This window comes from Centruroides vittatus, unplaced genomic scaffold (genome assembly GCF_030686945.1).
Source record: "Centruroides vittatus isolate TY-2023 unplaced genomic scaffold, ASM3068694v2 contig_1276, whole genome shotgun sequence".
NCBI classification, from domain to species: domain Eukaryota; kingdom Metazoa; phylum Arthropoda; class Arachnida; order Scorpiones; family Buthidae; genus Centruroides; species Centruroides vittatus.
The window spans coordinates 831,690-858,815 of NW_027120815.1; the positions used below are offsets into that span (position 1 = coordinate 831,690).

The 27,126-nt window shown below is 28.7% G+C and overlaps 1 protein-coding gene across 2 annotated transcripts in view; it reads right to left on the reverse strand.

The window, feature by feature from the left end:
- LOC136988955 (pre-mRNA-splicing regulator WTAP-like) overlaps positions 1–27,126 on the reverse strand; it is a 139,703-nt gene that overhangs the window by 72,184 nt on the left and 40,393 nt on the right. For both annotated transcript variants that reach the window (XM_067286974.1, XM_067286979.1), the window contains exons 4-5: positions 23,998–24,062; positions 18,565–18,689 (exon numbers count right to left, since the gene is read on the reverse strand). In XM_067286974.1, coding sequence (XP_067143075.1) covers positions 18,565–18,689; positions 23,998–24,062 — 190 coding nt within the window. The remainder of the gene's footprint in view (positions 1–18,564; positions 18,690–23,997; positions 24,063–27,126) is intronic.

Genomic DNA, 27,126 nt, shown 5'->3' on the forward strand with positions numbered 1-27,126 from the left:
ATATTAGTTTTCAAATATAAAAAAAGATCATAATGCAATATTAAAATTAAAATATGAGTATTATTATTATTATGCATTATGTATTATACAGTGGACTCCCATGATTAACGAATGGATCAACTAACAAAAAAAATCAACTACTGAAATAGCTATAAACCTTAACATATTTGATTAACATAAAAATCTCTGTTTACCAAATTTCTAACAAAAAATAAATGTGCATTTTTCAGTGTTTACAATTTGATAAAACTAATTTTAATTACACCTTTTGCATGCATAGCACTTCAAGTCAATCAGAACTATGCAACAAAATTCTTTTTATATTTTTTAGCTTTTAAGAAGAAAATTTATTTTTAACATAAATTAAGAACAAACATCAAATAAATTATTTCCATAATTATCTCCCATGGTGAGGATTTCGTCTTCACCATGGAAGATAAAATTTAACAATTATATAGTTCTACTGACATAATTTTTCAATCATTTCACAGTGGCAGATTTCTGCACAGGCGCATGAGGCGTGCACCTGGGGCCTCATAAATCAAGGGGGCCTCAAAATTCAGCTCTCAAAATAAAAAAAAATTATTTTATTTAATATTAATATTTTTTTCATAATAAAAATAATTAATAATTTTGCAATATACCCTAAAGTAAATTGACAAATGAATAATGCCAGCTATGACGTGTTTTGTGGGTGGTAATCAGTAATAAATTTAAAAATAAATTATTTTTTATATCCATGGATTACTAATTTTTTTGTTTTTAACACTTTTACCTATTGAAACTTAATAATTCTTGTACCAATAAGTTTCAATTTTCATAATTACGGTAAGACCTTGCTTAACGCTGATTCGATATAATGTGGTCTGCTCGAAGCCTTAAAAAAAAGCTCAAAATTTACACTGATTTAAATTATCACAGCATTTCATTGATTCGTATATAATACAATTATTTACAAACATGAACTGATCATAAAAAGGTGGCAAAAAGGTGTACTTTCTTTAAATCTATGTTTGTTTGGTGCAATTTTGGAAAAAATATAACATCACGGATGCCATAAGCAATATCAGCTTTGCTTAGCAAGAATTAACTGATAAATGCATGAACGAAGTGTGGAAGAAGTTATGGCTGAAGGTATCCAAAAATTCTCAACAAAAAGAACCTATCGCTGTATCATTAGGTTAATCAAAGTCAACCTAATCGATACAGCAGGACTAGGAGACAAGCAGGATATTGAGGAGTTACCGCAGGTTTCTGGTGAGAGTCTTACCAATGACAACCTTCAAGAACTGGTAGAACAAGGAATTCATGTAGAACTGGAAAATAGAGATTCTGAAAACAAAGAACCCAAAAAATTTCTCTACAGATTTCCTTAGTAAAAGTTTGGTAACGATAACCGAATTCATTGATCAAATTGTAGCGAATGACCCAGATTTTGAAAAAAGTGCAAAAGCAAAATGAGGTATTTTTGATGTGATCTTCTGCTACTGACATTTACTTAAGGAAAGAAAAAAGTGACAAATGAAACTTCACGACTTTGTTGCAAAAAACAAGAATTTCAGAAAAGTCAGGACCTTCATCACAAAAAATAAACTTTACATTTTTGTGTGTATATTTATGTGTTATTTAACATATATTATTATACAAATTAATATAAAAATAACTTAAAATTAAAGTAAAATTTGTTTATTTTTGGTCACATGTTCCCCTATCCCTATTTATGCTATGTTAAGATGACCTCGCTTAACGCTGTTTGGTTTAGCTCTTTGTTGTCTAGGAATGCATCCCCGCATTAAGCAGGATCTTACTGTAATACAATCTGAACACCAGTAACCTTTTAAATACAGCCAGGCAGTTGTAATTTTATATTGGTTAATTTTCAATGTTATTTCCCTATGTCTCACTATTTTAAAATCACCAGTATAGTACTTACCAGAGTAAAAAAACATGCATGTAGAATGCACACTGTAGGGTGTAGGGGTATTGAAAATATTTAGAGGGGGGCCTCAAAATTGAATTGCACCTGGGCCTCTCAAGTGCTAAATCTGCCACTGCATGTTCAATAAATAATACTTAAAATTTTGTAGAACCAACTTTGTTTCGGACAACAGCCATTATATACTTTGGCATTGATTACATCAAACTTTGGCACTAATCTTTATCAATTTCTTGCCAACTCACAATAATTACTACGCTCAATTCCTCCTTATTCTTTGGTGTCTTTGAAGTGACAAGTTTTTTTAACTTATACCAACAGTTCTCAAAATGTTTTATATTTGGACTGTTGGCAAGCCACTTTAAATGCCTGCTTTGTTTTTCTACAGCAAAAAAGTGCTCAATTATTTCCATATAAATCCCAGGATTAACTCTGGCTTTTTGTTATACACAGGTTATCAGTACCTTTCCAGTATATGAAATCCCAAACCATCAAACTTGTACGAAATTTATCAGACTTCAGTAGACAGTACTCATTAAATTTTTCTGATTCACATCTTCAAACAAATTAGCTTCTATGGTCACCAGTTCCTATACAAATTCTTGATTAGTCACTAAATTCTACCCTTTGCACCCTTCTATCGTCCAGTTTTCATGTTCTTTAGTCCACACGTAACAGTTTCTCTGTTGTACAGCCATTAGCAGTGACTTAGCTTTTTTGTTTTGCAAAACTTAAATGTCATTTCTCAAAAGTTGATGCTGCACTATTCCACCAAAAATTTGAACATTTGTTTTCCATTCATTATTATTTGTTTTGCAGTATTTTTACAATTCCCTAGGCAAATATTTGGCAGATTTTTATCATCTTTTGATTTTTACTTTCTACCATTGTTCTTCAGACAATAAAATATCAAAAGTGTTTGTTCACAGAAATATGTGAAACAAAATGAACTAGATATTTCAAAGCTTTTTCGCCTAGTTTCTTATAATCTGAAAATACCTTCACCGAAACTGATCAAGTATGCATTCTTTGAAAAAATATTTTCAACAAGTCATTGCAAGTCATGTCAACAAGCTATTGAAAAAATGAGTGCATTTTAAAAAGTTGGAATTTTTATGCAAGTATGCCATGGTTCCTTGGACTCCAAGGGATCTGCAGACCACCAAATGGTTTAGATAACAAGAGGAAAATATGTTGCATTGATTTTTTTTTAATAGAAAAATAGAGTAAAACCTGCAAGAGAGAGAAATTTGTGAAAGCCAGAAAATTAAGAATTATTTTGATATTACCATCAAATTTTTTCTCAAGGTTCCACCATCATGCTTCAGGAGAAACCTGCAAGACGAGAATTGAAAGCTATATGTTATATATTTCAATTATTAATTTTTATTAATTGGAATCTGTTCAGGACAAACTTAAATAACTACTGAATTAAAAGCCTGACACAAAATCATTAGGAATGAAATTAATATTTATTTTTACTTATATGATAATGGATTTAAGCCTAAAAACATGCCAATACACAAACTACAGTTAATATGACTCATAAGAACTAACATCAAACAACTAAGTGAAATATGCAAGAACTAGTAAATGTTAAATAATCTTAAAGAGTAAATTAAAAAATCTTACAATAAATTAATATTTCAATATCTTTCATTTCCTTAAAGTGCCACTAAAAATATCTGCCATTTTTCAAGCCAAGATAAGACCTCTGACTAGACCTCTGTCATTGAGACAAACACTCAAATGTTATAGTAGCAACCTACTATAATGTTAAATTGGCTGAAGACAGAACAAAAACAGTTCTAAAAAAGATTTTCTGAGTTAAAAGTTGTTCCTGAACCTTTTAATTTGTGTTACAAACCAATAATGTTACTGTTGACATTCTTTCATTTCACAAACTCAAAAGCTAATACAAAAGCAACAGCTGTTTCCAAAGACTAAATTAATTTAAAATGTATGAGTTTTGATTTATTATTATTATTTTTTTAATTTTAAAGTTTAAATGAAATTTGGAAAAAGAAATATGATTAACCCATCTATCTTATTTTTTCAAATTTTTAATGACATTCAAAAATCAAAATTGGAAAGAATTAATTATGTAAATTTCCTTGTTAACTTTATCCAAAAAATAAAATTAAAAAATTTCTGAAAACTAAATTCAAATAACTGAATTTATGATAGTTGTTCATATAAATATTTTAAAAGAACTGTTTCATGTACTATGACTGGTTAACTGTAAAAATACAGGATGTTCTCTCAAAAATACCCAATTTTAATTTTCTGTAAAAAATGAATTGTTTTAAGATATACAAAAGCAACAAATGGCATCTAGTGGGAAAATTCATCAAGTTTTATAGAGATTTTTTTTTATACTTCAAGTTGGAGCAGAAGTCAAATCATGGGCATTATTGTCCAGTCACAGCTTTGCCACAGGAGAAAATGCAGGTTGTGGTCTGGTATGCCTGATAACATGACTGCCAAGATTTCCCGATTTGGATCTTTTTCTATACGATTACATGAAAGATATGGTTTATGCAACTTTGTCGGAAATCTTTAGGATCTTCGAGAGTGCATCACTGTAGTCATTGCCATTGTGAGACAGGGAATACTGCAGAATACATAGTAAGAAATTGCCTACTGCCTTAATGTTTTCACTGTGATTGCTGAGCACACAAAAATGTGGTGAATTTTTCCAATGAAATTTGGTGAATTTTCTATCTTAAAATCTTTGGTGAAGTTATATCTTTAACTGCTAATTTTTTATAGCCAAATCAAATTGGATACTTTTGAGCAGAACATCCTGTATAGTGCCTAGTAAAGCAGGTTCAGCCATTTTGGCTAAGACATGGTTACCAAACTGGCATTGATTACACACACTATATATAGGGTCCCTATCTTTAGTCCAAATTATTTTATTATGGTGATTAATATCTAGCCAAAAAATAACCCAAAGAAATCCAGATTTTAGATATTTGGTTACATTAATTTAATTAACAAAATAAACCAAGATAATTTGCTATGATCTCTTTAGCTAATATGGTACAATTTAGATTCATTTCTTTTAGGTGAACTCAATTGTTTTGATTTTATTTTCAATTAAACCAAATTCAAATGAAAAAATAATGATACTGATTTTATTTGTTGATTAACTAGATATGCCATTAGTTGAGAATCAATACATTAATGGCCTTATTCACCACCCAAGCAGTTCTGTTCTCTGAACACTGCAAGTTATCATGGATTCATGTCTCACCAGGAAAGACTGGCAAGATGGAATTTTCCAGATTTTCTCCATGTCTGTAATGCTTGAATAGGGGCCAGTAACCCTTAAAAAGACCTTCTGGAAAGCATCTCCCTAGGTAGATCACCCAAATGTTGCATTGCTGTAACTTAACAAACAAACATATTCATCACAGCAACTTGAAATGCAAACTTTAGCTCAAGGTCACTTTGTACTCATCATGACAATTCCAGACCCAAGTCGCTAAAAGTAAGCCAGGGTTTAAGTTATTGATAATAGTGACTTAAATCTCAGCTCACTTTCAGCTTGTCACTTAACACACACAGATAAAATCTAATGAAATAAACAAGATGGAGGACATGGATTTTTGAGACAAATTTTTAATATTACATGAATTAAGTAATAATGATAATCTGTACATGTGATGATGATGACAATAATAACCTCAAAATATAAATTTCATTTGGAATCAAGAAAACTTAGATAATGATGAAATATCTGAATAAAGTACTGATTAAACCAGGGGTCTCCAAAATTTTTTGATTATCGATACCTTCAAGGATCCTTGTCCTTTCATCAATCCTCTCTACTATTTTTGCTAATACAGTCAACAATAATAATAAAAATAACAAAATAAATAAATCTGGTGAGCCAGTATTAATCTACACATGATTTCCATGAAAAAGCTAGTTACAATGTGCAAATTTACAACATCCTGAACTGTCATATGCTTATTATCAACCACTTTGTAAACCTCTTAGATTAAGCAGATTTGGTTCATTGTTTACATGACACTTTCCTCTGAAAGTAACAAAAATAATTTTCTTTATGACTAGAGGAACAATTATTAATTACTCTTATTAATTATTAGTTGTGGAATTTGTCGTTTTTTGTTATCTATGATGCTCTTTTACTTTTCAATCAGTTCTGATATTAATTCTTTATAATTAGTAGTAATTTTTGTTTTTTTTCCATAATAAACTTTCTAAAATCACCATTCTATAGTAGTTATGATTACTAAACAAAAGCACATGTTTACTTCTTTGTGCATGACAAATACATGGCAAAACATGGTGATCTGATCTGACCAATCAATCAATCATGTTGATCCTAACAAAATTATTTAACTTGAGACATGAATCAGTTAAGCTTGCATCAAATAAATGTAGTGAATACAAAAGCATGAGACATGGCTCAGTGTGACTGAACCTTGGATCTCTCTCATCCTCTAAAATATTCCAAGTATCTCTCAAACCACATCCACTGGCTAACAGTGTTTCCAGTTGTCCATTGGTGTCTTGTAAATGAGGCTTTCGATATCCTCCAAAAGTTTACATTTGACACCTTCTACTGACTCAGGATTACATCAGCAAACCCAAGTTTCTATGCAAAAGTTGTCCTATTTCAACCCCTTTACACTTCTGAAGTTTGAGACCAACTTTTTTGAATCATCTTGTATGTTTAATGTTTAAGTGATAATTTTTTAAAATATAGCTTAAATGTGATATTTAATTTAATTTATTAATAAATTTATCTGAATGAATCTTTTATTCAAGCTATTTTAATATTGAAGCATTATAAAACAAAAACCAATTTTTCAAAGAATCAAGAATTTTCTGTTAAGTTCTTAACAGTATCAATTTGTTTAAAACATTCATGGACAGAATATAAGACATAGAAATACGTTTTTTGTCCCTTTCACACCATAGAAATAACAAAGTCATAAGGCAGAGTTTATAGCTAATATTTATATTTGAAGCTTTTCCTTCCATTGATATGTAAAATTGTTTAAAAATGTATTTCTGGCAACAATCATTTAATCATATGAGATAATTTTTTCTATCAATTTGTGTATAATTTTGAAAATCCCTAGCTAGAGTTAATCATAATTACTTTAATCAAAACAATTTTAAGAATTAATCATAAAAGTTTCCATAATTTCTAGTTATCTACTTAAAATATCTTTGATTCTTTTGAAAATCAAAGTTTAGCCAAATTTATTACAACAAATATCAAAATACAGAAACTCCCACTAGTTATGAACTTTCAGACTTAAAAAAAAAAAAAAAAAAATCACAGTATGTCTAAAATTTAAATTTCATGCAAATTCTAAAGTTCTCTTGCTGGTTGTGGTGTGATATTGAAGTCAGTCTTTAGCCAGTAATAAATAATAAATTTTATTCAAATAATTAACGAGAATTTATTTCTATTATGTTTGTCATTTTTCATTTTTGTGCAAATTCTGATGTTCCATTGCTGCTCCTGAGATGGCACTGCAGTTGGCAACATTGGAGTAATGGCATTTATTGCTTACAATATATATAGGTTGTTTTTTTTTTTCAACTTCCAATGGTCCGTAAAAAAAGACAAATGTAAATAACTAAATAAATTTATTACCAAAAGTTAGGTACAAACATGGTTACTTTTCGACATAATCACCATGAAGATTGAGCTATTCCAAAAACAGTATTACTACACCGAAGTAAAGTAAAACAAACATACCAGTGAGCCTGTTACCGGTGTGCATCTCCAACAATCAAAATAGACTGTTACAAACGTTTTCAAACCTCTTAGGTTCTTCCTCAGGTAACATATAACAAAATTCACACAAAGTGTTAATTCCAGCAGTAAATGAACAAGACAGGAGGGCTCCATTTTAATGTATAACTCCTGACTGAATGCAATTCTAATCAAATTTAATTGTAACACCAGTCAGAACTCGTTCACGTGCATATCAATAACGACTTTCAAGCATGCGCCTTTTAACTGCTGTAGATTATCATAGATTCTTGTCTAAGAGCACTTGCCAGGCTGTTGAAAGAATAATTCATCCTTTTGGTTAATGCAATTACCATCTTTGAGTGTAGCCATGCAGATGTAAATAGCTTCTAGCCATCTGAAATGGTGTACATGTTGAGTAGTGTGGATCACCGTCGCTTGATTGAACATTGGTTCTACGTCAGGGTCTGAGGAGTAGATAGCTAGAGCAGAGGTGGTTCTTGCATGTAGAATATTCGCTGTGTGCTCTTTCATTCCCACTTCTAGGGAGCACTTGTTAGTCCTACATAGACCAGGTTCCTATCACACCTGTGGTCCTTGATCGGGATGGACTACACCACCCAGGAGTCCTTCTTTGTTGTGGGTGTCTTTTCTGTTCCATAAAATGTCAAATATTGTTGCACATCTATATGTGATGCAAAGATTGAGCTACTGTTTGAAATTTTTATAAACTTTTATGATTATTGCTTCAAAAATGCTTCCAAAACAATAATAATTGAAGTAGTAAAGCTAAATAAAAGAAGGCTCTGTTACTGTAGTAACTAAACTTGATATTATTAAACTAAGTGCATTAGGTGAAAAAAAACTGTTTGAAACACCCACTACTAAGCAGTAGTGTATTCTATTAAGCATATTGAAGAATCAAATACAGTAGACCCCCTATAACACGGATTCGTATAACATGGCGAAAAAATTGCGATCGTATTCATATAACACACAAAAAGAGACTCGTATAACACGGTAAAACATCATTGCCGACTCGTGCCACGACAAGATTGGTCGAATCTGGACCAATAGCGAATATTATACAAACCATTAAAACGAGCACTGGACCTACTAAAAAACATTTATTATTCAACGGCCATAAAAATTATATTTCTATTAATGATGTCTCCAAAGTTAAGTTATTTTTCTGCAAAAAATTCACTGATCAGGAAACACACGCTCGCCGTTCGATGAGCCGCTTCGCGACAAAAACAAGCTTAAGCAATGGCATCGTCAAACGGTGCACATTCGGTAAGTAATCCTACAATTTTTTGTTTATAGCATAGTTTATATGGATTATTCCCAAAAAATTATACGTGATTTGGAAATGTTCAAGTCAAATTAGTCTAGAATCAATTAATTTTATGGAAGAAAACCTTTCAAACAGCCATAACCCCTAAACTGCACACGTGCTGGGCTGTGATTGGCTCATGTATTTAAGTGACTTGTACAACATGGATTCATATAACACAGTGATTCTCAAAGTGGGGGTCGTGAAAAATTGATTCCAAATCAATTTTTTTTCAAATATTTTATAAATTTACTATGGATTTATGTTTAAAAATAATAGAAATAAAAACTATATAAAATAATTTTTACTTAAATAAATTGCACATATAAATAATAAAAATAATATAAATATTTAAATACGAGCCTAACCCCCTCCCTCCGGGATGTTTTTCGACACATACTCATTCTTCGGGGGTCCTTTGAAATTTTTAAGTGCAGAAGGGGGGTCGCAGTCCAAAAAGTTTGAGAAACATTGATATAACACGGAACGTATCTACCATGTTATAGGGGGAGTCTACTATACTAACAATATGTGGTTTTCCTATGTATAGATGTACTTTATAGGTTTGTTTTCGACTTACAATAAAACCCTGGGAACCTAACCTGTTCATAAGTAGGGAAATGCCTGTAATTCAAATTATAGATATTTTTCTCAATGCAAAAACTAAAAATCATCAATTATTTCAAATAATTGATGATTTTTAAATAATAAAAATCAAATAAAAATCATCAATTATTTCAAATATTTGTATTGCACATCTACTCTATCAACAGCATCATAAACAGTAACAAAAGCATAAATTTAAACAAAATTTACAACAAAAAGTAAACTGTCAAACTGTTAATAGATCTGATAATTAAATATCAAGATTATACTCAATACAAACTGTTATTGAAATATTGAATTAAGGTAAGAAAATGTTTCATTATAAACTATTTTTACTGATTTTATTATAAACAATATTATAAGTAATAGATTATTATTATTTTTTTTAAAATAAATGTAAAGCAAAAACTATAATAATACATTAAAAATTTTTAATGTAGAAATTTAGGTAAAATATAAGACAGCAGAAAAGACTATAATTTATGCTGCTTTTTTCTTTAATACAGCATACATTATTTACCTAAATCTTTTAAACAAGAAATAGTTATATTAATATCATTAACTAATGTTAAACAGATGAAAGTTTTATTTAAATAAAATTTGAATAATTTACTTTTAAAAATTTTTAACATTTCATTTACAATTAGAATTTTATTTTAAATAAATACCTTTTAGCTAATGTTTTGATTATAAAATAGATCATACTATTAAAGTGAAGAAAATAAAATAATAGACTCATTGAGAAATAAAAGACGACCAAAATTATAAATATAAATAATTTTATAGAAATTTAGTAAAATGTCTCGATGTTGAAAAATGCACAAAATTCACAATAAAGCTTTTTTCATAGTTATAAATTTCAGAATTAAAACTGTGATTCATTATGCATTTTTTTGTCAAGCTATAAAAATATCCTTCTTTTATGAAATATTATTTTATTAAATTCCTACAATCAAGGATGTAACAAAATACTAGTTTTACAAAGTTTATTGCATTATAAATTTTATTTTAAGCAGTATTTTACACTTTTTTGAACTGTACATTTTATATCTATATTTAAATTATTTCATTAGATTAAATTTATTACGAATTATACAGGATGTCTCAGTTAAATGTTTCAGAACTAAGTGGGGTAGGGTGCTCCCGACGACTCGGAATCATATAGCAATGCAGGGTCAGAAATGCTTTCCTGAAGCGGTGATGGACACAGAAACATCATAAAGAAGAAGACCATAAGTGAATATTCATTTTAGTAATAAATGTACAAAAACAAAAAGAACATGGGTCAAAGAAGATGTTTGAAGTTTCTTCCACAGACTGCAATGTAGACCTCACATCTACAGCGCATGGAATTCCAGACATTCTGGAATAATCCAGGCTCATCTCGAATTTCTCCAGCAGCTACTACGATTCTTGCAACAAGCTCCTCAGCATTGTCAACGGGGTTGTCATAAACCAGTGTTTTCATATGCCCCCAGAAATAAAAATCAAGACATGATAGGTCTGGTGACCGAGCAGGCCAACCACAGGACCACATCTGATCCACTTTTGGCCAAATGTGACATCTAGGTGGTTACAAACATTATGGCTGAAATGGGAGAAGGCTCCATCATGTTGGAACTACATTATCTGTTGCATCAATGCAGAAATCTGTTCATCACCCAAAAGTTGTGGCAATACTTGCTGCAGAAAGATCAAGTAGTTACTTCCGGTTAGATGAAATGGCAATAGGTAAGGTCCGATCCTCCACAATACCAACCCAAACATTCACCGAAAACCAACTCTGTACTGCATGACGTCATATTGCATGTGGGTTCTCCTCAGCCTAGAAATAGGCGTTATGAGTGTTGAATATCCCTTCCCTTGTGAAGGATGCCTCCTCATTGGTAAACAACACTTTAGCAGGAAAACAGGGATCTGTAGCACACTTTCCAAGGTACCATTGTGCGAAAGCAATACGAGGTGCATAATCATCCGGTTGCAGTACCTGGACACGTTGCACATGATACGGATGCATGTCAGGTTCTCAGAGAATCCTCCAGACGCTGGAACGGGAAACCCCGACTGTGTGCACTACACTTCGCGTACTCACACTTGGAGTCTCCTTTACCTGCTGTAACACATTTTCTTCGATGGCTGGAGTCCGTGCTGTTCTTACCCGATCCCTGGCAGCTGTTTGAAATAAACTTGTCTCAGCTAACCTCTGATGCAGGCTTGCAAAGAAATTATGGCTGGGAATATGCCTCATCAGATATCATTCCGCGTACAAGCGGTGTGTGGCTGGCCCACTACAATCTGCAGCCCTGTACACCAAATGCATATCAGCTAACTCTGTGTTCATATAATAAGTCATCCTACTAACTCTGCATCCTTGTGCAAAATGAAGATTCCCTGCAAGAACGCTCAGAACTTTCGCACAATGCCATCTACCCCGTCAGGAAAGCATTTCCGACCCCACATTGCTATATGATTCCGAGTCGTCGGGATGCACCCTACCCCTCTTAGAAGTTCTGAAACGTTTAACTGAGACACCCTGTATATTTAGAAATAATATATTATACTTAGATACTTATTTTTGAACTGTATATATTCTATATTTAGAACATAACTATTCAATGTAATCATTAATTTTTTTTTACTTTATAATGACTAAGAATAGTATGTAAATATTCTGTATTTATTCTAGAATAAATATAGGAAGTTTGCTAGAAAAAACAATTTTGTTAAAAAAGAAAATTACTTATAAAAAGTTATGATTATTATAAAATAATAAGCAAGATTATTTTTTTTAACAGCTTTCAAATAATGCATATTCTTTTTAATAGAATAATGTACATTCCACAGTTAAATCAAGAGAATATAAAAAGTTTAAAAAATGAATTTATAATTATTTAATTTCTAAGAAAAATAGCTATTACAGTCTATTTTTTAGAACAAACATTAAAAAAATAGCTAAGAAATCATAAATTTTTTGTGTACATCTGATATAAAGTTAATTTTATTTCTTTAAGGTTTACTCAATACCTTCAACAAGAAGTATGAAATGAAAACTATTTACAAATTATTATATTTTTTATATAATTATTTAATACCATAATGAATCAGACTATATCGTTCCATCTGTGAGTATCTTTTATATTTGAAGAAATGAAGTCTGATGAAGGCCTTTGAATAAGGTCAAAAACATTAGTTATTAAAGAATGTGTGCTAGAATTTATGGTTGTTTATATTTTATATTCAAGCATTCTGTATAGTATTATTATTATTTACAACTTATTTCCATAATTGTATTATGCTCATGTTACTTATAGACTGATATTTGCAGAACACAAACTTAATAGAATATCTTTTACTTATAATTTTGTTTTTTCTGGTAATACATTAATAATTATTTGGTAAGTACAAATGAATGTATAAGTTTCTCATTGGCATAAAAAGCAACTGTAAATGCATTACATTTCATACAGTTGACATACTGTTGTTCACATGCAAAGATAGAAGGTTCATGTTCTTTCTACTTGATTGGCTGATGATCTGACCAAATCTTAAGATAGCTCTGTACATTAATGAGTTGTAGCAATTGATGTATCTGACTTATTAAACAACAGTTGCAATTTCAAACTTCAATAAAAAATAAATTTGTGGGAAAAAAGTAAATGCAAAACATGTATCAATGTCATGATCAAATGGGTTTTAATATGATGTTGATGCCACATAGTTGAATGAATAATGTTAAGCATTGTAAACAGTAAGAAAGTATATATATATACACATACATACATGTATATACTTATTATTTACGTAAGTATAACTTCATTCTTATTAAAACTTATTAGAAACTATTCCACCTTACTTAACAATTTTATTAGCATGTTGAAACTTTGTGAAACATTTTCAATTGAAGTAAATATAAACAAGTTAAACCAAATTCAGCTCATTTTGCTGCCAATCTTATTCTTTGTATTCTAAGCATTCTATACCTAAAAGAAAGAAATACTTTATCTTTTCCAAAAACTGTTCATTACTGAAAGCAATTATAGTTTTTTCATTCTCCTTCCAAACAAAAGGCATATTTATATATTCAGCAGCCACCTTGTCAAATAATGATCTTTATATGTTGTGTGATTGGCTGCCTTATTGGAACATATATTGGCATAAAACGTAGAACATTTGTCAACTTCAGAATCATACAATGAACGTAACTTCTGTGCCAGGGGTGACATCATTCTCATAATTACACCAGTGTATTGACAAGATACATCAATTTTATGACAGAAAGCACCAGCTTTTACAATATTTTCTTTGAACATCAAAACAGATAAGACTGTTTGCAACAACAAATTAAATTATTAATATTTTAAGAAACAAATATAAAAATTAAAGCTGAAAATTTTAACTAAGATATAGATACTTTATGAAAAGTTAAGAAAACACAGTACTAAGTTAATTTTGATATTTACATAATAACTCATTTTTCAGCTTACACAGTATAAAACAAACATTTCATTTCACTATTAAATTATCATACAAAATGAGGCAAAACAATCAGATAATTAGTAATGTGGAAAATGAACATTTTAATTGCAAAGTAAATATTAACTAGCAAAATAAAAGAAATTATGTCAAAAGTATTATGTTACAAAGTCACTTTCTGAGTATAATATCACTCAGATGAGCACTACCAGCTGGCCAGCAAACTTCAGCATGTTGTCTGACATTGTCTATAACTTTCTTCACTATATTCTCTGCAATTCTTTGAATCTCAGTTCATATCATTCAGGACAACCAGGAAGCTTTTTTCAGTAGCAGATGGAATAGTTCTAAATTGTTTAACCCAATTCAACATGGTTTGGAATGTTAAAATCTTGCCATTTTTTCCAATGTTAAAATGTTCTGTTAAAATAGTGTTATTGTTAAAAAAAAAAAAAAATGTTTCTATAGTAAATGGTTACTATTTTCTTAACCAACAATTCATGGATACTGAAAACTGAACTATTCTATACAACAATATGTTTCAGCATAGCATGCCAAATACAAACTTGTTAGCATAACAACAAATTTATATCATCTAATTGTCTCTGCTGTACACTATATAATCAATTATTATAATATCTAAAGCTTACAAATATAATAATACCAGAATTGTTTTGTAGTAGTCACTTTTGTGGCAAAGTCATAAATAAAAAATTGACAAAACTTACAATGAGTTACTACTATCTAAGGTTAAATAAATATAATTCTATTATTATATGATAATTACTTAGAAAAAAATAAACACAAAAAATTCATTTCTTAGTGTATTATTTCCAAGTAGAATATAGACAATCTATAATTAATTGTAACATTGTTTAATGATTTGGCATGAATTCTTAAAACTGAAAATATTACTGTTCTCATTCTAGCACAACTGTTTCCAATACATTCTCTATTGCTCATTCACTCCTCTTTTCAGTGCTTTTTCATATAAAAACATATTTCTAGTTTCTTTTTGAAGTATGTCCTTTTAACTCCTAAAATTATTTTAACTGAAATTTTCAGATATTTATAGCGTCTTTAAATGATGATTTATTTTTATTTCACATTGAATGATTCTAGTTTTCTTCAAACGATGCCAATAAAATTTCTTCATAGTCTCCAGCCTAAAATTAGCATGGGTAACTATGATGTCTAATTTGTATAATTTCAAGCATAAGAGATAATTAGAACATACTGCATGAATTCTTAAATTTAATGCATAAAGCAATTTTTCTAAAGTACTGTCTCTTACTGTATTTTTATCATCAACTTGAAAAAATTTTAAACTGTTATTAGAACAAGTTGAACATACAAAGAGGGAGTTAATATAACTAGATTAAAATACAATTTAGAATACTACAAAATCTGCAATCTAAAAGAATAATTGCTGTATCACTGTAATCTACTGACAAATGAAAACATTCATTTTATTAGAATACTAGAAAATGCTATTGATGACTCAACTTCAGTTCAAATTAACATGAAGGTAATTTTCTCATATAAGCAGAAACTGAAATAATCATTAATTATCGCAAAAAGTTTCCAAATTGAGCAGGTCAATATAAGGAGCTTTTGGTTGGTTGGTTGATTCTTGTTTTTTGGCACAAGAACCATGTAGGCTAAGCTGCGCCAGGTCAAATGATAAATAAATTTAAACAAGACAAATCAATAAACATCTTTTGTATCTTTTGAATCTTCCACCCCTGTCAACTACAAGTGTACAAGTGTATCTTTTGGATAATAAAAATTTATCTGTCGTATTGCTATTAGAGAGCTAGTCTACGCTTCAGTTGAATTATGAAAGTCTTTACATTCATTACAATCTCACTTGATTAAGCAAGCTTGAATCAACTTTTATGTACTATAGTTTTCAACTATCTTCATTGCCAAGCAATATTTATTTTTTGCATACAATATACAATGTATTCCCTTTGGCATAAGCAGTCCTTTCTCCTTACATTACTAAATAATTGCATTATAGTAATAACTTTTCCTTGAAAAATGCTGTTATGCATTTTTTGAATCAACAATCTATTTCAGAAGACAGTGTTTTCCAGCAGATAAGTTTTTACTGTTAGTTTTAGTTGATGTTAACTTCACTGGGAATCTGTAGATACATAAATCATTCCACATCCTTGATGACAATTTAGATATAGAAACTACCTATATTTTATTCAAACTCAATAAAAGATACAAGTTTAGTATTCAGTAAATAAACAATAAATTCAAAACTTTAAATATTTTCTGTTAGAATACGTTAAATAAAAAATAAATCATCAATATTACTGTTTTCTCAATTCTAACACATCATCAAATCTAATGCACACCCAACTTTTGAGAAGTCAAAATCCAAAAGAAAAGTTAGCTTGCAAATGTAATATACACCTTATATCACTGAACATACAGCAGTAAAATGTTAATCTCTTTAAACAGTAATAGTATATTTCTCTTTCTGACAGTAAGTACTAAACACTCTTAATCCTGTGTTTAAGGTAAACCAATATTTCATGGCTAACAAAAGATGGGTAGAGACATGTTTCAAAAGAGTCAGCTTTAAGAGTAAATTGTGGTGGCATCATCTGACATTTCATCTGAGGTAAGATGCCACATTGTATTTAGTAATACCAGTTTAAGGAAAACACATTTTGTGCAGTTAAGTCTTTTAAGTTAAAAATATTACTTGTTTACAGTTTTAGAATTTATTTTACTTTAGTAGTGCTGCAACATGTTTGAAAAAAAGAAAGTTATCAATTTTATTTATTCACTCTAAATCAAGCCTCATAATTACCAAAGAAAAAGTAATCATGCTTTTTGGGTATTTTTATGACAAAAGAGAACATAAATTTGACTGGATTGAATGGATCTTATGTAAGAAACTAGTAACCTGGGATGCCCCCTAGTGGACATTCTAGCAGCAGCGGTGTCATTCTGTAGTATAAATAATAAATTCATATTACAAATAAAAATATACTGAATTTCTCATGGCGTACCCTACTAAAACGCAGTCAAAAACGCAAAAAACCACATTTATTGTTAATTTAAATAATGGCCGTTTTTGGCATACTGTGACAGAGACTGCTCAGTTTTTCAGTTTTATATAGTAGATGTTTTAACAGTTTGTTCTCCAGTAACACTAAATCTCACTCTTATATTCAGGAAAGATGCCACTTATGAAAGATACAAAATTTCAGTTGCTTGCCATCTTATTAGTAAAGATCTGGTGTTTTCCATAAAGCATAGTTAAACAAATGTCTCACAATTATCCTGTAAAATTTTCAAAATCTAATAATGGACAACTTCTTATTTGTTACAACATATTCAATAGCTATAGCATCTTCCCAACTTAACTTGGATATTCTTCAACATAGTGGATAACTTAAATATATAGTAGCTTTATAAGAGAATCATCTGCTAAACACTGTTTACTTGGCTTGCTCCAATTCAAAAGATCACCAAACCATTCCAAAACCAAAAACAAAATTAAAACCAAAGTAAGTAGGAGGAATATATATACTATGGCTATACTGACAATGTAATACATGCCAATTTCTGAGCAGAGAGAATAGCAAATGATGCTGCATTAAGTCAACTTTGTGCCTGATTCGAATGTGCATCCCAATTTTTAAGACCAAATAAGTCCAAAAACAAAAAAAAAACAAAAAAGAACAAAAAAAAAAAAAAAGAGCATTAGAATTGAGTAAACATGGTATTATGTTAGAAGTGTCTCAAATTAACTTTATTTCAATTTTGATTGTTTTTTTGTTTAAATTTTGTTGAAAATGTAATCAAAATAATTTTTGATAATTTAGTAGTAAATATTAGGCTATAAACAAAACATTAGTTTTACATTTCAAGATCTTGGAAACATTAAGAATAGCAGTTAAAATTTATTGAATATGTAAATAGTAATTGACTATTTTCTTAAGAAAATTGGTATCAGTTAATATAGTTTATTGCATTACTCACAAAATAATTTTTATAATTACATGAATAATAAAATTATATAAATAAGCAAATGTAAGAATTTTATGGCTTATAAAAATGTAAAATTCAAAATTATACTACAAATACAGTAAATTTTATTTCTTTAAAAGAAAAAATGAAAATTTTATAGTTACTTCAAAATAAAATAATCAAAATCACAATAAATTTATTCTGAACATTGCATACCGAAAGTAAATAAAATTAATTTAAAAGGAAAAGCTCAGAAGTTAGATTATTAACATGTACACAAATTATTTTAATTGCTTTCAAATTCAGTTATTTTAATTCCTATAACATTATAATTATTATAACAACTATAGTCCATATTTTCACCATACTATAAATATAAATTTGAAGATATTTTTATTTTATAAATATTTTATGATTGCATTTTAAATCTAGAATGCAACATGCATAATTAATAATAAATAAATTACTTACAGCATAATCCTGCATTTCTTGTTCTTTTGTAGTAAGACGCATGACCAAAATATTTTCACGTCTGGTGGCTTCTAACTGTTGTTGTTTAAGTTTCTCTTCTGATTCTCTTAAACTAACAAGTTCCACTGAAGAACAAAACAAAATTGTAAATGCTTACTAAATACAAGAAAACATTTATGTAATATTAAAATCATATTCAAAAATATAAACAAAACATTTATAGGAAAACTAATAGAGATAAAATAAAATACTGTATTTTCCTTGATTTTAAAACACTTATGTACATAACACAAACAAATTACATAATGTTAGGAACCAATAATAAGTGCTTTTTGCTATACTCCTGAATAGTAAAATCAATTCAAATGAGCTTTGTCAGTAGTAAGTGTTTAAACTTTTTTAATGTTCAAAATGGCATCATAATGCAGCATTAAAATGATAATTGTATATGCAAAAGAGCATGAAAACAGAACTGTTAAAAATTACCTGTTTCTTTATGGCATATGTATTGTTTTTCTAACTTAATGTTATTTATATTAATAATTACAACATGTAAATATAATTATGCATATATATAATTAAGCATAATAAAGTTAATTATTTAAAAATTTTCCTCTATAAAAAATCTTACAATCTGATTCCAAATTCATGTTATGTCTTAAAATCAAGTAAATAAATATAAACATATAAGCATATTTTTCACCAAAAAATTAAAATTAGGAGACATGCAGTTTCATCAGCAATACAGAAAAAGCTAAAAAACTTTTTATCTTTTCTTATATCACCAATAAAAACTAATTTGAAATAAAGGCAATATTGTATTTAAAAACTACATTAAAAAGTGCTTATTTTACCTATGCATAAACATAATATATTTATTTTTTTCATTTTCAACAACCAGAAAAATACAAGAAAATCATTAATTTGATATTTCTCTAATTGATGACACACAAATTTTATATATTTGTACAATACATTTATCATTCTGTAAAAAGCAACTTCTGCAATATTTAAAATTATTATGGGTTTCAATAAATACTGATCATAATGTTTTAAGTACACTTAGTGCTCTTGATACCACTTTATTAAGTTTATAATGTTGAGGAGAAAATTACAAGTACATTTGCAATTATTTACAATTATTGTTGTAGAATTTCTCTATAAACAGAAAAACTGATTCTATGAGATAAAAATTAAATGCTGAAAATTTTCAAACACAATCCAATAATAATAATATTAACTAAATTATTTTCTTGAAAGCTAATTAATATAATTTGTATTTATTATCTTCTTTCAAATAACATGAATCTATACCCATATCAACAACACATAAGACAGTAAATTATAAACACACTTGTCTTGTTTACATTTGCCATTTTAAATTTATACAGCATCTATAGTTTGTTAGAATTGCCAATTGTTTCTTTTTAACTGCTTGGTTGTAGAAAGTGTGCCTTACAATTTCTACTTTACATACATTTATTCTTTAAGTTTTTAACACTAACTAAAACTGGATAAACTAGTAAATCAATATCACATACCAAAACTTGCATTCATTGAATAGTTTGTAAAACAAATGTTTTAAGTGGGCTTAAGCCATCATTATGAACTTAAAGCTGCTTATTGAATATAGAACAAAGTTTAAGATGGAATGCTTTCTTCCTTTGAAACTTGGAATGCCATGTGCACTGGTATCATTTGAATGTCAAAGATTGAGTTCTGACTGGTCAGTTGTAATTATTACATGCCTGGCCTAGAAGAGTGATATTCTGGATCTCAAATAAGGCTCTCCAGACCCATGCCACCGAGTTGCTGTCTTTATAGTTGAGGCATTCCATCTTGTTCTATATTCAAAAGGTAACCATAACCTGACCATAGTGGCTTGAGCCTAATGAAAATGTTTTGCTTTTCTTGATGTATGCTGGAGTTTGAGTACATAATATAACATTTATTCTTAATTAAACATCTGATCTCAAATCTACCCATCACCAATGATAAGAATTAAGCCTGTTCCCCATACAAACTACCACTATTATCACTGCCATGAATCAGTGATTTCACAAAAAATTGGGAAAATAATCATCTTACTTATTTTTATTAATCTTTTTAAAAGCATAGCTCATATTTATTTTAATGTTAATATTAAAAACGTTTTGGGTCTTTATTTAGAAGTTTAGTGGTGGTTTTGTGACAAATATATGCTGTAGAAACTAAACACTTGTTGATATCAATTAGCCTATGGTAGGATTGATTTCACTTAGATAAACAACCTATTCCAGCAATTATTTTTTCATTCATCTAACGTTTTCAGCTATCTTTGTAGCAATCGTTGAAATCAAAAGTTTTTTAAATAGTATTCTTTAAAGTTTAAAAAATTAACTTTTTCTTAGTCAATTTTTTAAATTTAAAAAAATACTATTTAAAAAATGTTCAATCCCGACAATGGCTACAAAGATAGCTGAAAACGTTAGATGAATAAAAAATAATTGTTAGAATAAATTGATTATCTAAGTATTCACAGTAATCCAGTTCATGATCAATATATAGGATTGACTTTATTACATGTCATTTCACTTAAAGTTGCAGTTTCCATAAACATATTGAAAACATTAAGCAAGGATTTACTGTACCCGAATTTTGGGCTTATGAAATTTTACTAATACTTTTAATAAATCTAGTGTGATAAAAGTTTGAGTAACCACTTCTAGAATTAATTCAATAAATAGAACTAAATAAAACTTGTCTAATCTGTCAAATAGCATTCTATTATTGAAGAATAATATTCTTCAATAATAGAATGCTATTTGACTTCTTTGAAAGATAAAATTTGTTTATATTTTAAAACTCTCTTCAACACTACTTAATAGATGAAATTTTGTGTCAGCTTGAATTAAAATGAAATATTCACTCATTTTGCCTGCATGAAAAATTTGCAAATTATTAAACTGCATTTAAAAACTTTTTCTAAATTGTCTCAATTACATAGCTACATAGCATCATCATTTTATAAAACTTTTTCTTTCATTTTCCACATTTTTTCATAAATTTATCATAAAATAAAAAATTTGAAAACATAAAAATCTGATTATGTTTTCAAGAAATATAACAAAAATAATAAGTCAAAAATTCAAAAAAAAAACAAAACTTAATCTTTTTGCAAACAGTTGGTGCATTTCTTAAATAATTTTGCAGAAAAAATTGTATGATCATCATCATCATAAAGAAATTTGCATTTTTTGACGTTAAAAAGTCCATTAATTAGCACCTTGTGATAAAAAGCAAATCCTTTATGGTGTTGTTGATGACGTCAATTTTATTTCTGTTAATCAACGTATTACATCAAGTTTATAATTATGTATTTTATCTCATAGTGATGACACATACTTAAAGCATTATTTTATCTAAAAAATGTTTATATTACTTTATTTGTTTGGTGTTTTGCAGTAAATTATATTGTAGGCCTATTTAATTATTTGTATGATTTAATTTGAATTTTCCAAATTTCCTAGTAATACTTATTAATTGGTTCGTATATTATTATTTTATTTTGTGTATAGTGTGCAATAATTGTCAGAGAAATTTTGTGTATGTTCTAGAAGAATTTTGGATCCTAAAAATATTCTGCATTCCTGCCATATGTAACATAAAAAACTAATGTAATAAAGTACCTATACTATAATTTCACTGTAATGAATACTGTAATAAACTGTTCATCAATTTGCTATTACAAAATTATATTTTACTGACATATTTTTAATGCCAATATTCAAACTTCCCTAAATAAAGTTTTTGAACAATTTGTTTTTGCAGTCCCTTCAACTTCAACTTATATGATTTCTAGTAAAGATGTATTTTATATGACTTAAAGAATGGAATATTGATATCTTGTAATTTGAAACAGTTTGTAACATATTAAAATATAACAAGAACCCAAAATTGAGCACAAAAAATAACAAATTTAATTTGAAATAAATACTTTTAGCAGTTTTAAACAATCATCATCAGGTTATCCAGTTTTTTGAGATAGTAGAAAGTTTGCAACATATATCTGAGATGTTTATTTTTATTTTTATTTTTTCATTCTTTATTCTTATACAAGGATGATTCAAAAAGCATGATTATTGCTCTCAGCAAAATTAATCTAATAGATGTGCAAGAACTAAACATGCATTATCATATGTCTATATCTCACTATGCTTATGATGTACCACTTCAACTCCTATGCACTCTCTGCAAACAATAAAAGCAACCCAAATTCTCAAACTTCTCTGCAAAATGTAAGTTTGCCATTTCACAGAAATTCTGTTGGCAGAAACGTTTAATTGCTGGACTGTGGAAGAAGTGAGATAAAAAATTCAATGGCAGTAAGGCCTTGGTAAGACTTATGTAGAGATCCACAATGTTCTTATTAAAGTGTCGATCCCAAACATCATATGTCAATATGATGTTTGGATCTACACTTTAGTCAATATGTAAAGTATAGTAATGCATATGTTAGCATACATAGTCAATAGTCCAGTTTGTGAACTAAAATGATGATAATACCTGTCCTCAAATGGCCCAACAAATCCAGAAACTTCCACAAAAACATTACTGAGAATAATTAAATCATCTTCCTTATAATACCAACCTTGCACTCAGTGATTTTTTTCACTTGTTTTATAAGCTGAAACATTTGGAAAGCTGTCATTTCAGCAACAATGCAGCAAAGTACATGTGAAAATCTTCCTCGAGGGACTTAGGTCTGACTTTTTCACAGATGATTTCCAGTAACTAGTGCAGTGCTGGGCTAAATGTTTGACAATGCAGTTATGTCAAAAAGTAGAATAGTAATGGTAATTTGTTGCAATATACATTGTGTTTCTTAAAATAAATTCTTATTGATTTGAAAAAAGGCAATAAATTTACTTTTTGAACCCTCCTAATTTTATACCTTACATGTTTTATTTATTTAACCCATGTTAATATTCATTAATGATTTGAAAGATACAGATTACTAAATTAGTTGTTTAATCACTTATATTCAAAAATAACTTTTTGAATTGACTTTCATACGTAAAGTCTAAATGTAAAAGTTGTTTCTGTATTTTAAGATTTTGCTTTTTTTACTTTTTGATTTGCTATTTGTTAATCTTTAAGAAAGTTAAAACTATTTTTTAAAACTGAAACTAAAAATTATAGATTGTATATCAAAAATTAAGTTTGATTTATTCAATCTAAAAACTATTCTTTTAATATGCAATTGCTATTGAACTGAAAGATCAAAAATATTCCTAATAAAAATACTAACAATTTATATTTTAATCTGTACTATTTTTGTTTCATTTAAATATTTTATTTCAAAAACTTCTCTTAGAAATGAGTAAATATTTTTAATGAAATAATAATAAATAAAATTAAATTTAAATCAACATACAAAAAATTTATACTCACAATTTTCCCCAATATCATTTGTTCTAGCTTCAAGAGCTTCAACATATTGTTCCTGTAGGAACCACCTGAACAGTAATAAATGTAAAGTTATTTACTAAATCTATTTATTAAAATAGTGTATTATTAAAAAATTATTTATTTATTAAAATATGCAAAATATTTGAAAAATTACAATTAAATAATGCAAATTCATATCTTAATCACATTCATTACTAATAAATTTTTTAATACAGTCAAACCTGTCTATAACAGAACTTGTATATAGAGAAAACCTAGAAAAAAATCATTAAGAAAAGTTGTTGTTCTAGAAAGATAAAAACGTTATCCTGATGGCCTCATGTTTCAAACATGACACAAAATAAAATACAGGTAACCCCCGTATAACACAAGAGTTATGTTCCAAAAATTGCCATCTTATGCGAATCTGTGTTATACGAAACAAAAGAACTAGTGCAAAAAGGGGGGTTAGGTTCCAAAAATTAAAAAACATGCTGTTAAATCCTTCTTTAAATCAGATTTATTATTCACAAGTCGAAAGGCCCGATGCAGGCATCGGGACATACAAAATTACAAATAAAAGTAATAATATACTAAATATTATACTGTAAAAATATAAAATAATTTATATTGTTAATTTAAATAATAGCTAGGGGTGCCCCTAGTGGCCATTTTTAGCATACAGTGATAGAATCCAGTTTTTCAGCTTTATATAGTAGATTTTTTTCGTGGGCAAAATACTTATTTATTATTTAAGTAAATATTTTACCAGAGGATTATTCATCCTATATGATGATCTCACCATGAGCATCATCAACTGGTAACAGTTTTTATTATATTTTATGCTGTATGAGGGTTTTACCTAATTCCCAAACCGTGTTAGAGTGAACCCATGCTTTAAAAGCACCGTGTTATATGAGGGGTGTTCTCAATTCTCAAACCGTGTTAGAGTGAATCCGTGCTATAGAAGTGCCGTGTTATATAGGGGTTACCTGTAATTTATAATCTCAAATGGAAAATGTACTGTAAACATAATGATCATGGTATGGCACACAGATTATATTTTTTTTTTACAATTCTTTGCAATCTGTGAACACTAATAAAATCTCTCTCTCTCTCACCCATGACCATCATGTATTCAGCCAGGCTGACAATGGCCTCTCACCACTTAACCAGACAGCTGGAAGTTGAGGGACAGAACATGATGTTTATAGAACATTTCTGAGATTTCTTAACTGGACCTCCAGAACAAGCTAACACATTTACTGCTTCAACCATCTAGCTATCATGGACTGTGTGTTACTGCATAAAGAAGCAAATATTTCTTGACAATCATAATCTCTGTTTGATGATCAGAAAAAAGAAATTTTTTAAAACATTTTACATCTTAATAAATTAATTTATTACTCATATATATGTTTATTATTATGTTTTAAATTGATAACATAAAAAATTATTTTTTTTAAATTATCAATTCAACCCTTCTCTGGGCAAGGAGAGTCTTCCAGACTCATCACAGCACATTATTGTTAAATTGTTAGACTAAAAATTTATCTAGAAAATTAGCTCTTGTGACTTTATATGTTTTGTAGTAATTTTTTAAATTAGGAACAAATTTTTTTCAACAATGTTTTTGTTTTTCTTGCAAATTGTTTTAATTTTAGTTCTTTTCTTCTAAGATGTTCTAAATTATTTAATAAATTATTATAATTAGTGAAATAAGAAATGGTGCCTAATGTCTACCTCTAGTACCAAATTACTTAGTTTCTAATTATTAATTATAGCATATTAATAGCCTGATTAATTACAGCAATTGTTTGGCTTAGTATCGATACATAATAGCATTGGGTTTTGGGAAGTTGATATTTACAAATTGTTTTAACTTCATTTGTGACAAAAATGGACAAGATGGATTTCAAATTCATTGCTTTATAGCATTGCACAATTGTTTGACTGGAATTTGTATAATTTGGGCATTAAATTGCTAGTCTTTTATATTTTATAAGCATTCTATATGTGTGTTGCTTGATCGTTGTTGCTATTTCATAGTACTTAATTCTTGTATGACATTCAGGTAAGTTGACAAAGTATTGTTTTTCCTTTTATTATATTACACAAACAACGATCAATGGATTATTTTCACACCAAATACTGAATAAGAAAATAATACATATAACGCCAATCTCAGTGTTTTGCCATTTTATTATACATAAACATGTATATGCTATGTCTGTCTTCTTGTGACAAAGAAATATGATAACAGATGAATTGCTGAATGCTTTGCAAGCAGACAGTAACAATAATTATGATGATGATAATTCCAAAAATGACTATGGGTGCTGAAAGTGGCACTGATCATATCGATGATGCATTAAGAGGTTGATGATATCCTGTGATTATGATAAATTCCTATTTAAAAAAAAAATAACAACTTTTAAAAATTGTGCGCGGCATCACCTGTTACGAATTTTATTTAAAAATAATTTTTATATTATTAATTATAAAAAGATGAAAGTCTTATTTTGGAGAATAGGAGTGAGTTTTTAAAGAAACTGTAAATATTAACAAGTAAAATTTTCATTAAGTATGATCCCCTCTATCTTCTCCCCTCTTGATTTATAATCTCCAAAATTTATCATCATCAATGTTCCACATGTAGAAAAAAATCCTGTCAAGTTTCAAAATTTTTGATTTTTCTAGTCCTGAGATATGCAAAGTACAGAAGACATCAAATAGACAAGCATACCAAAAGCAAAATTTTGATAGCAGTTTGGACAGAACTATAGTTTACTGTCTACTTTTGATTATTATTGTTGTTGACAGTACATTAACAGAAAGTTTAATTTATGCGAAATACACAGGCAGCCCTAGACTTTTGCACAATTTGCTATTTCGCATTTTTAAAATATTTTTGTCAATAATGAAAAAATTTGCTTCCATGCAGAATGCTCATACACTACAAAGTGCAGTAGCTCGCTCTATGTTCTCAGACACACATTACCTCCCACAATAGCAGACTTCCTGGAATTGTAATCACTACTGTATTGTTGTGAGCAAGAGGTCAAAACAGTTTCAGTCTTACATTAGGACGTGTGTCAACATGTTATGTGTTTTGCCAATTTATTTGTTTAT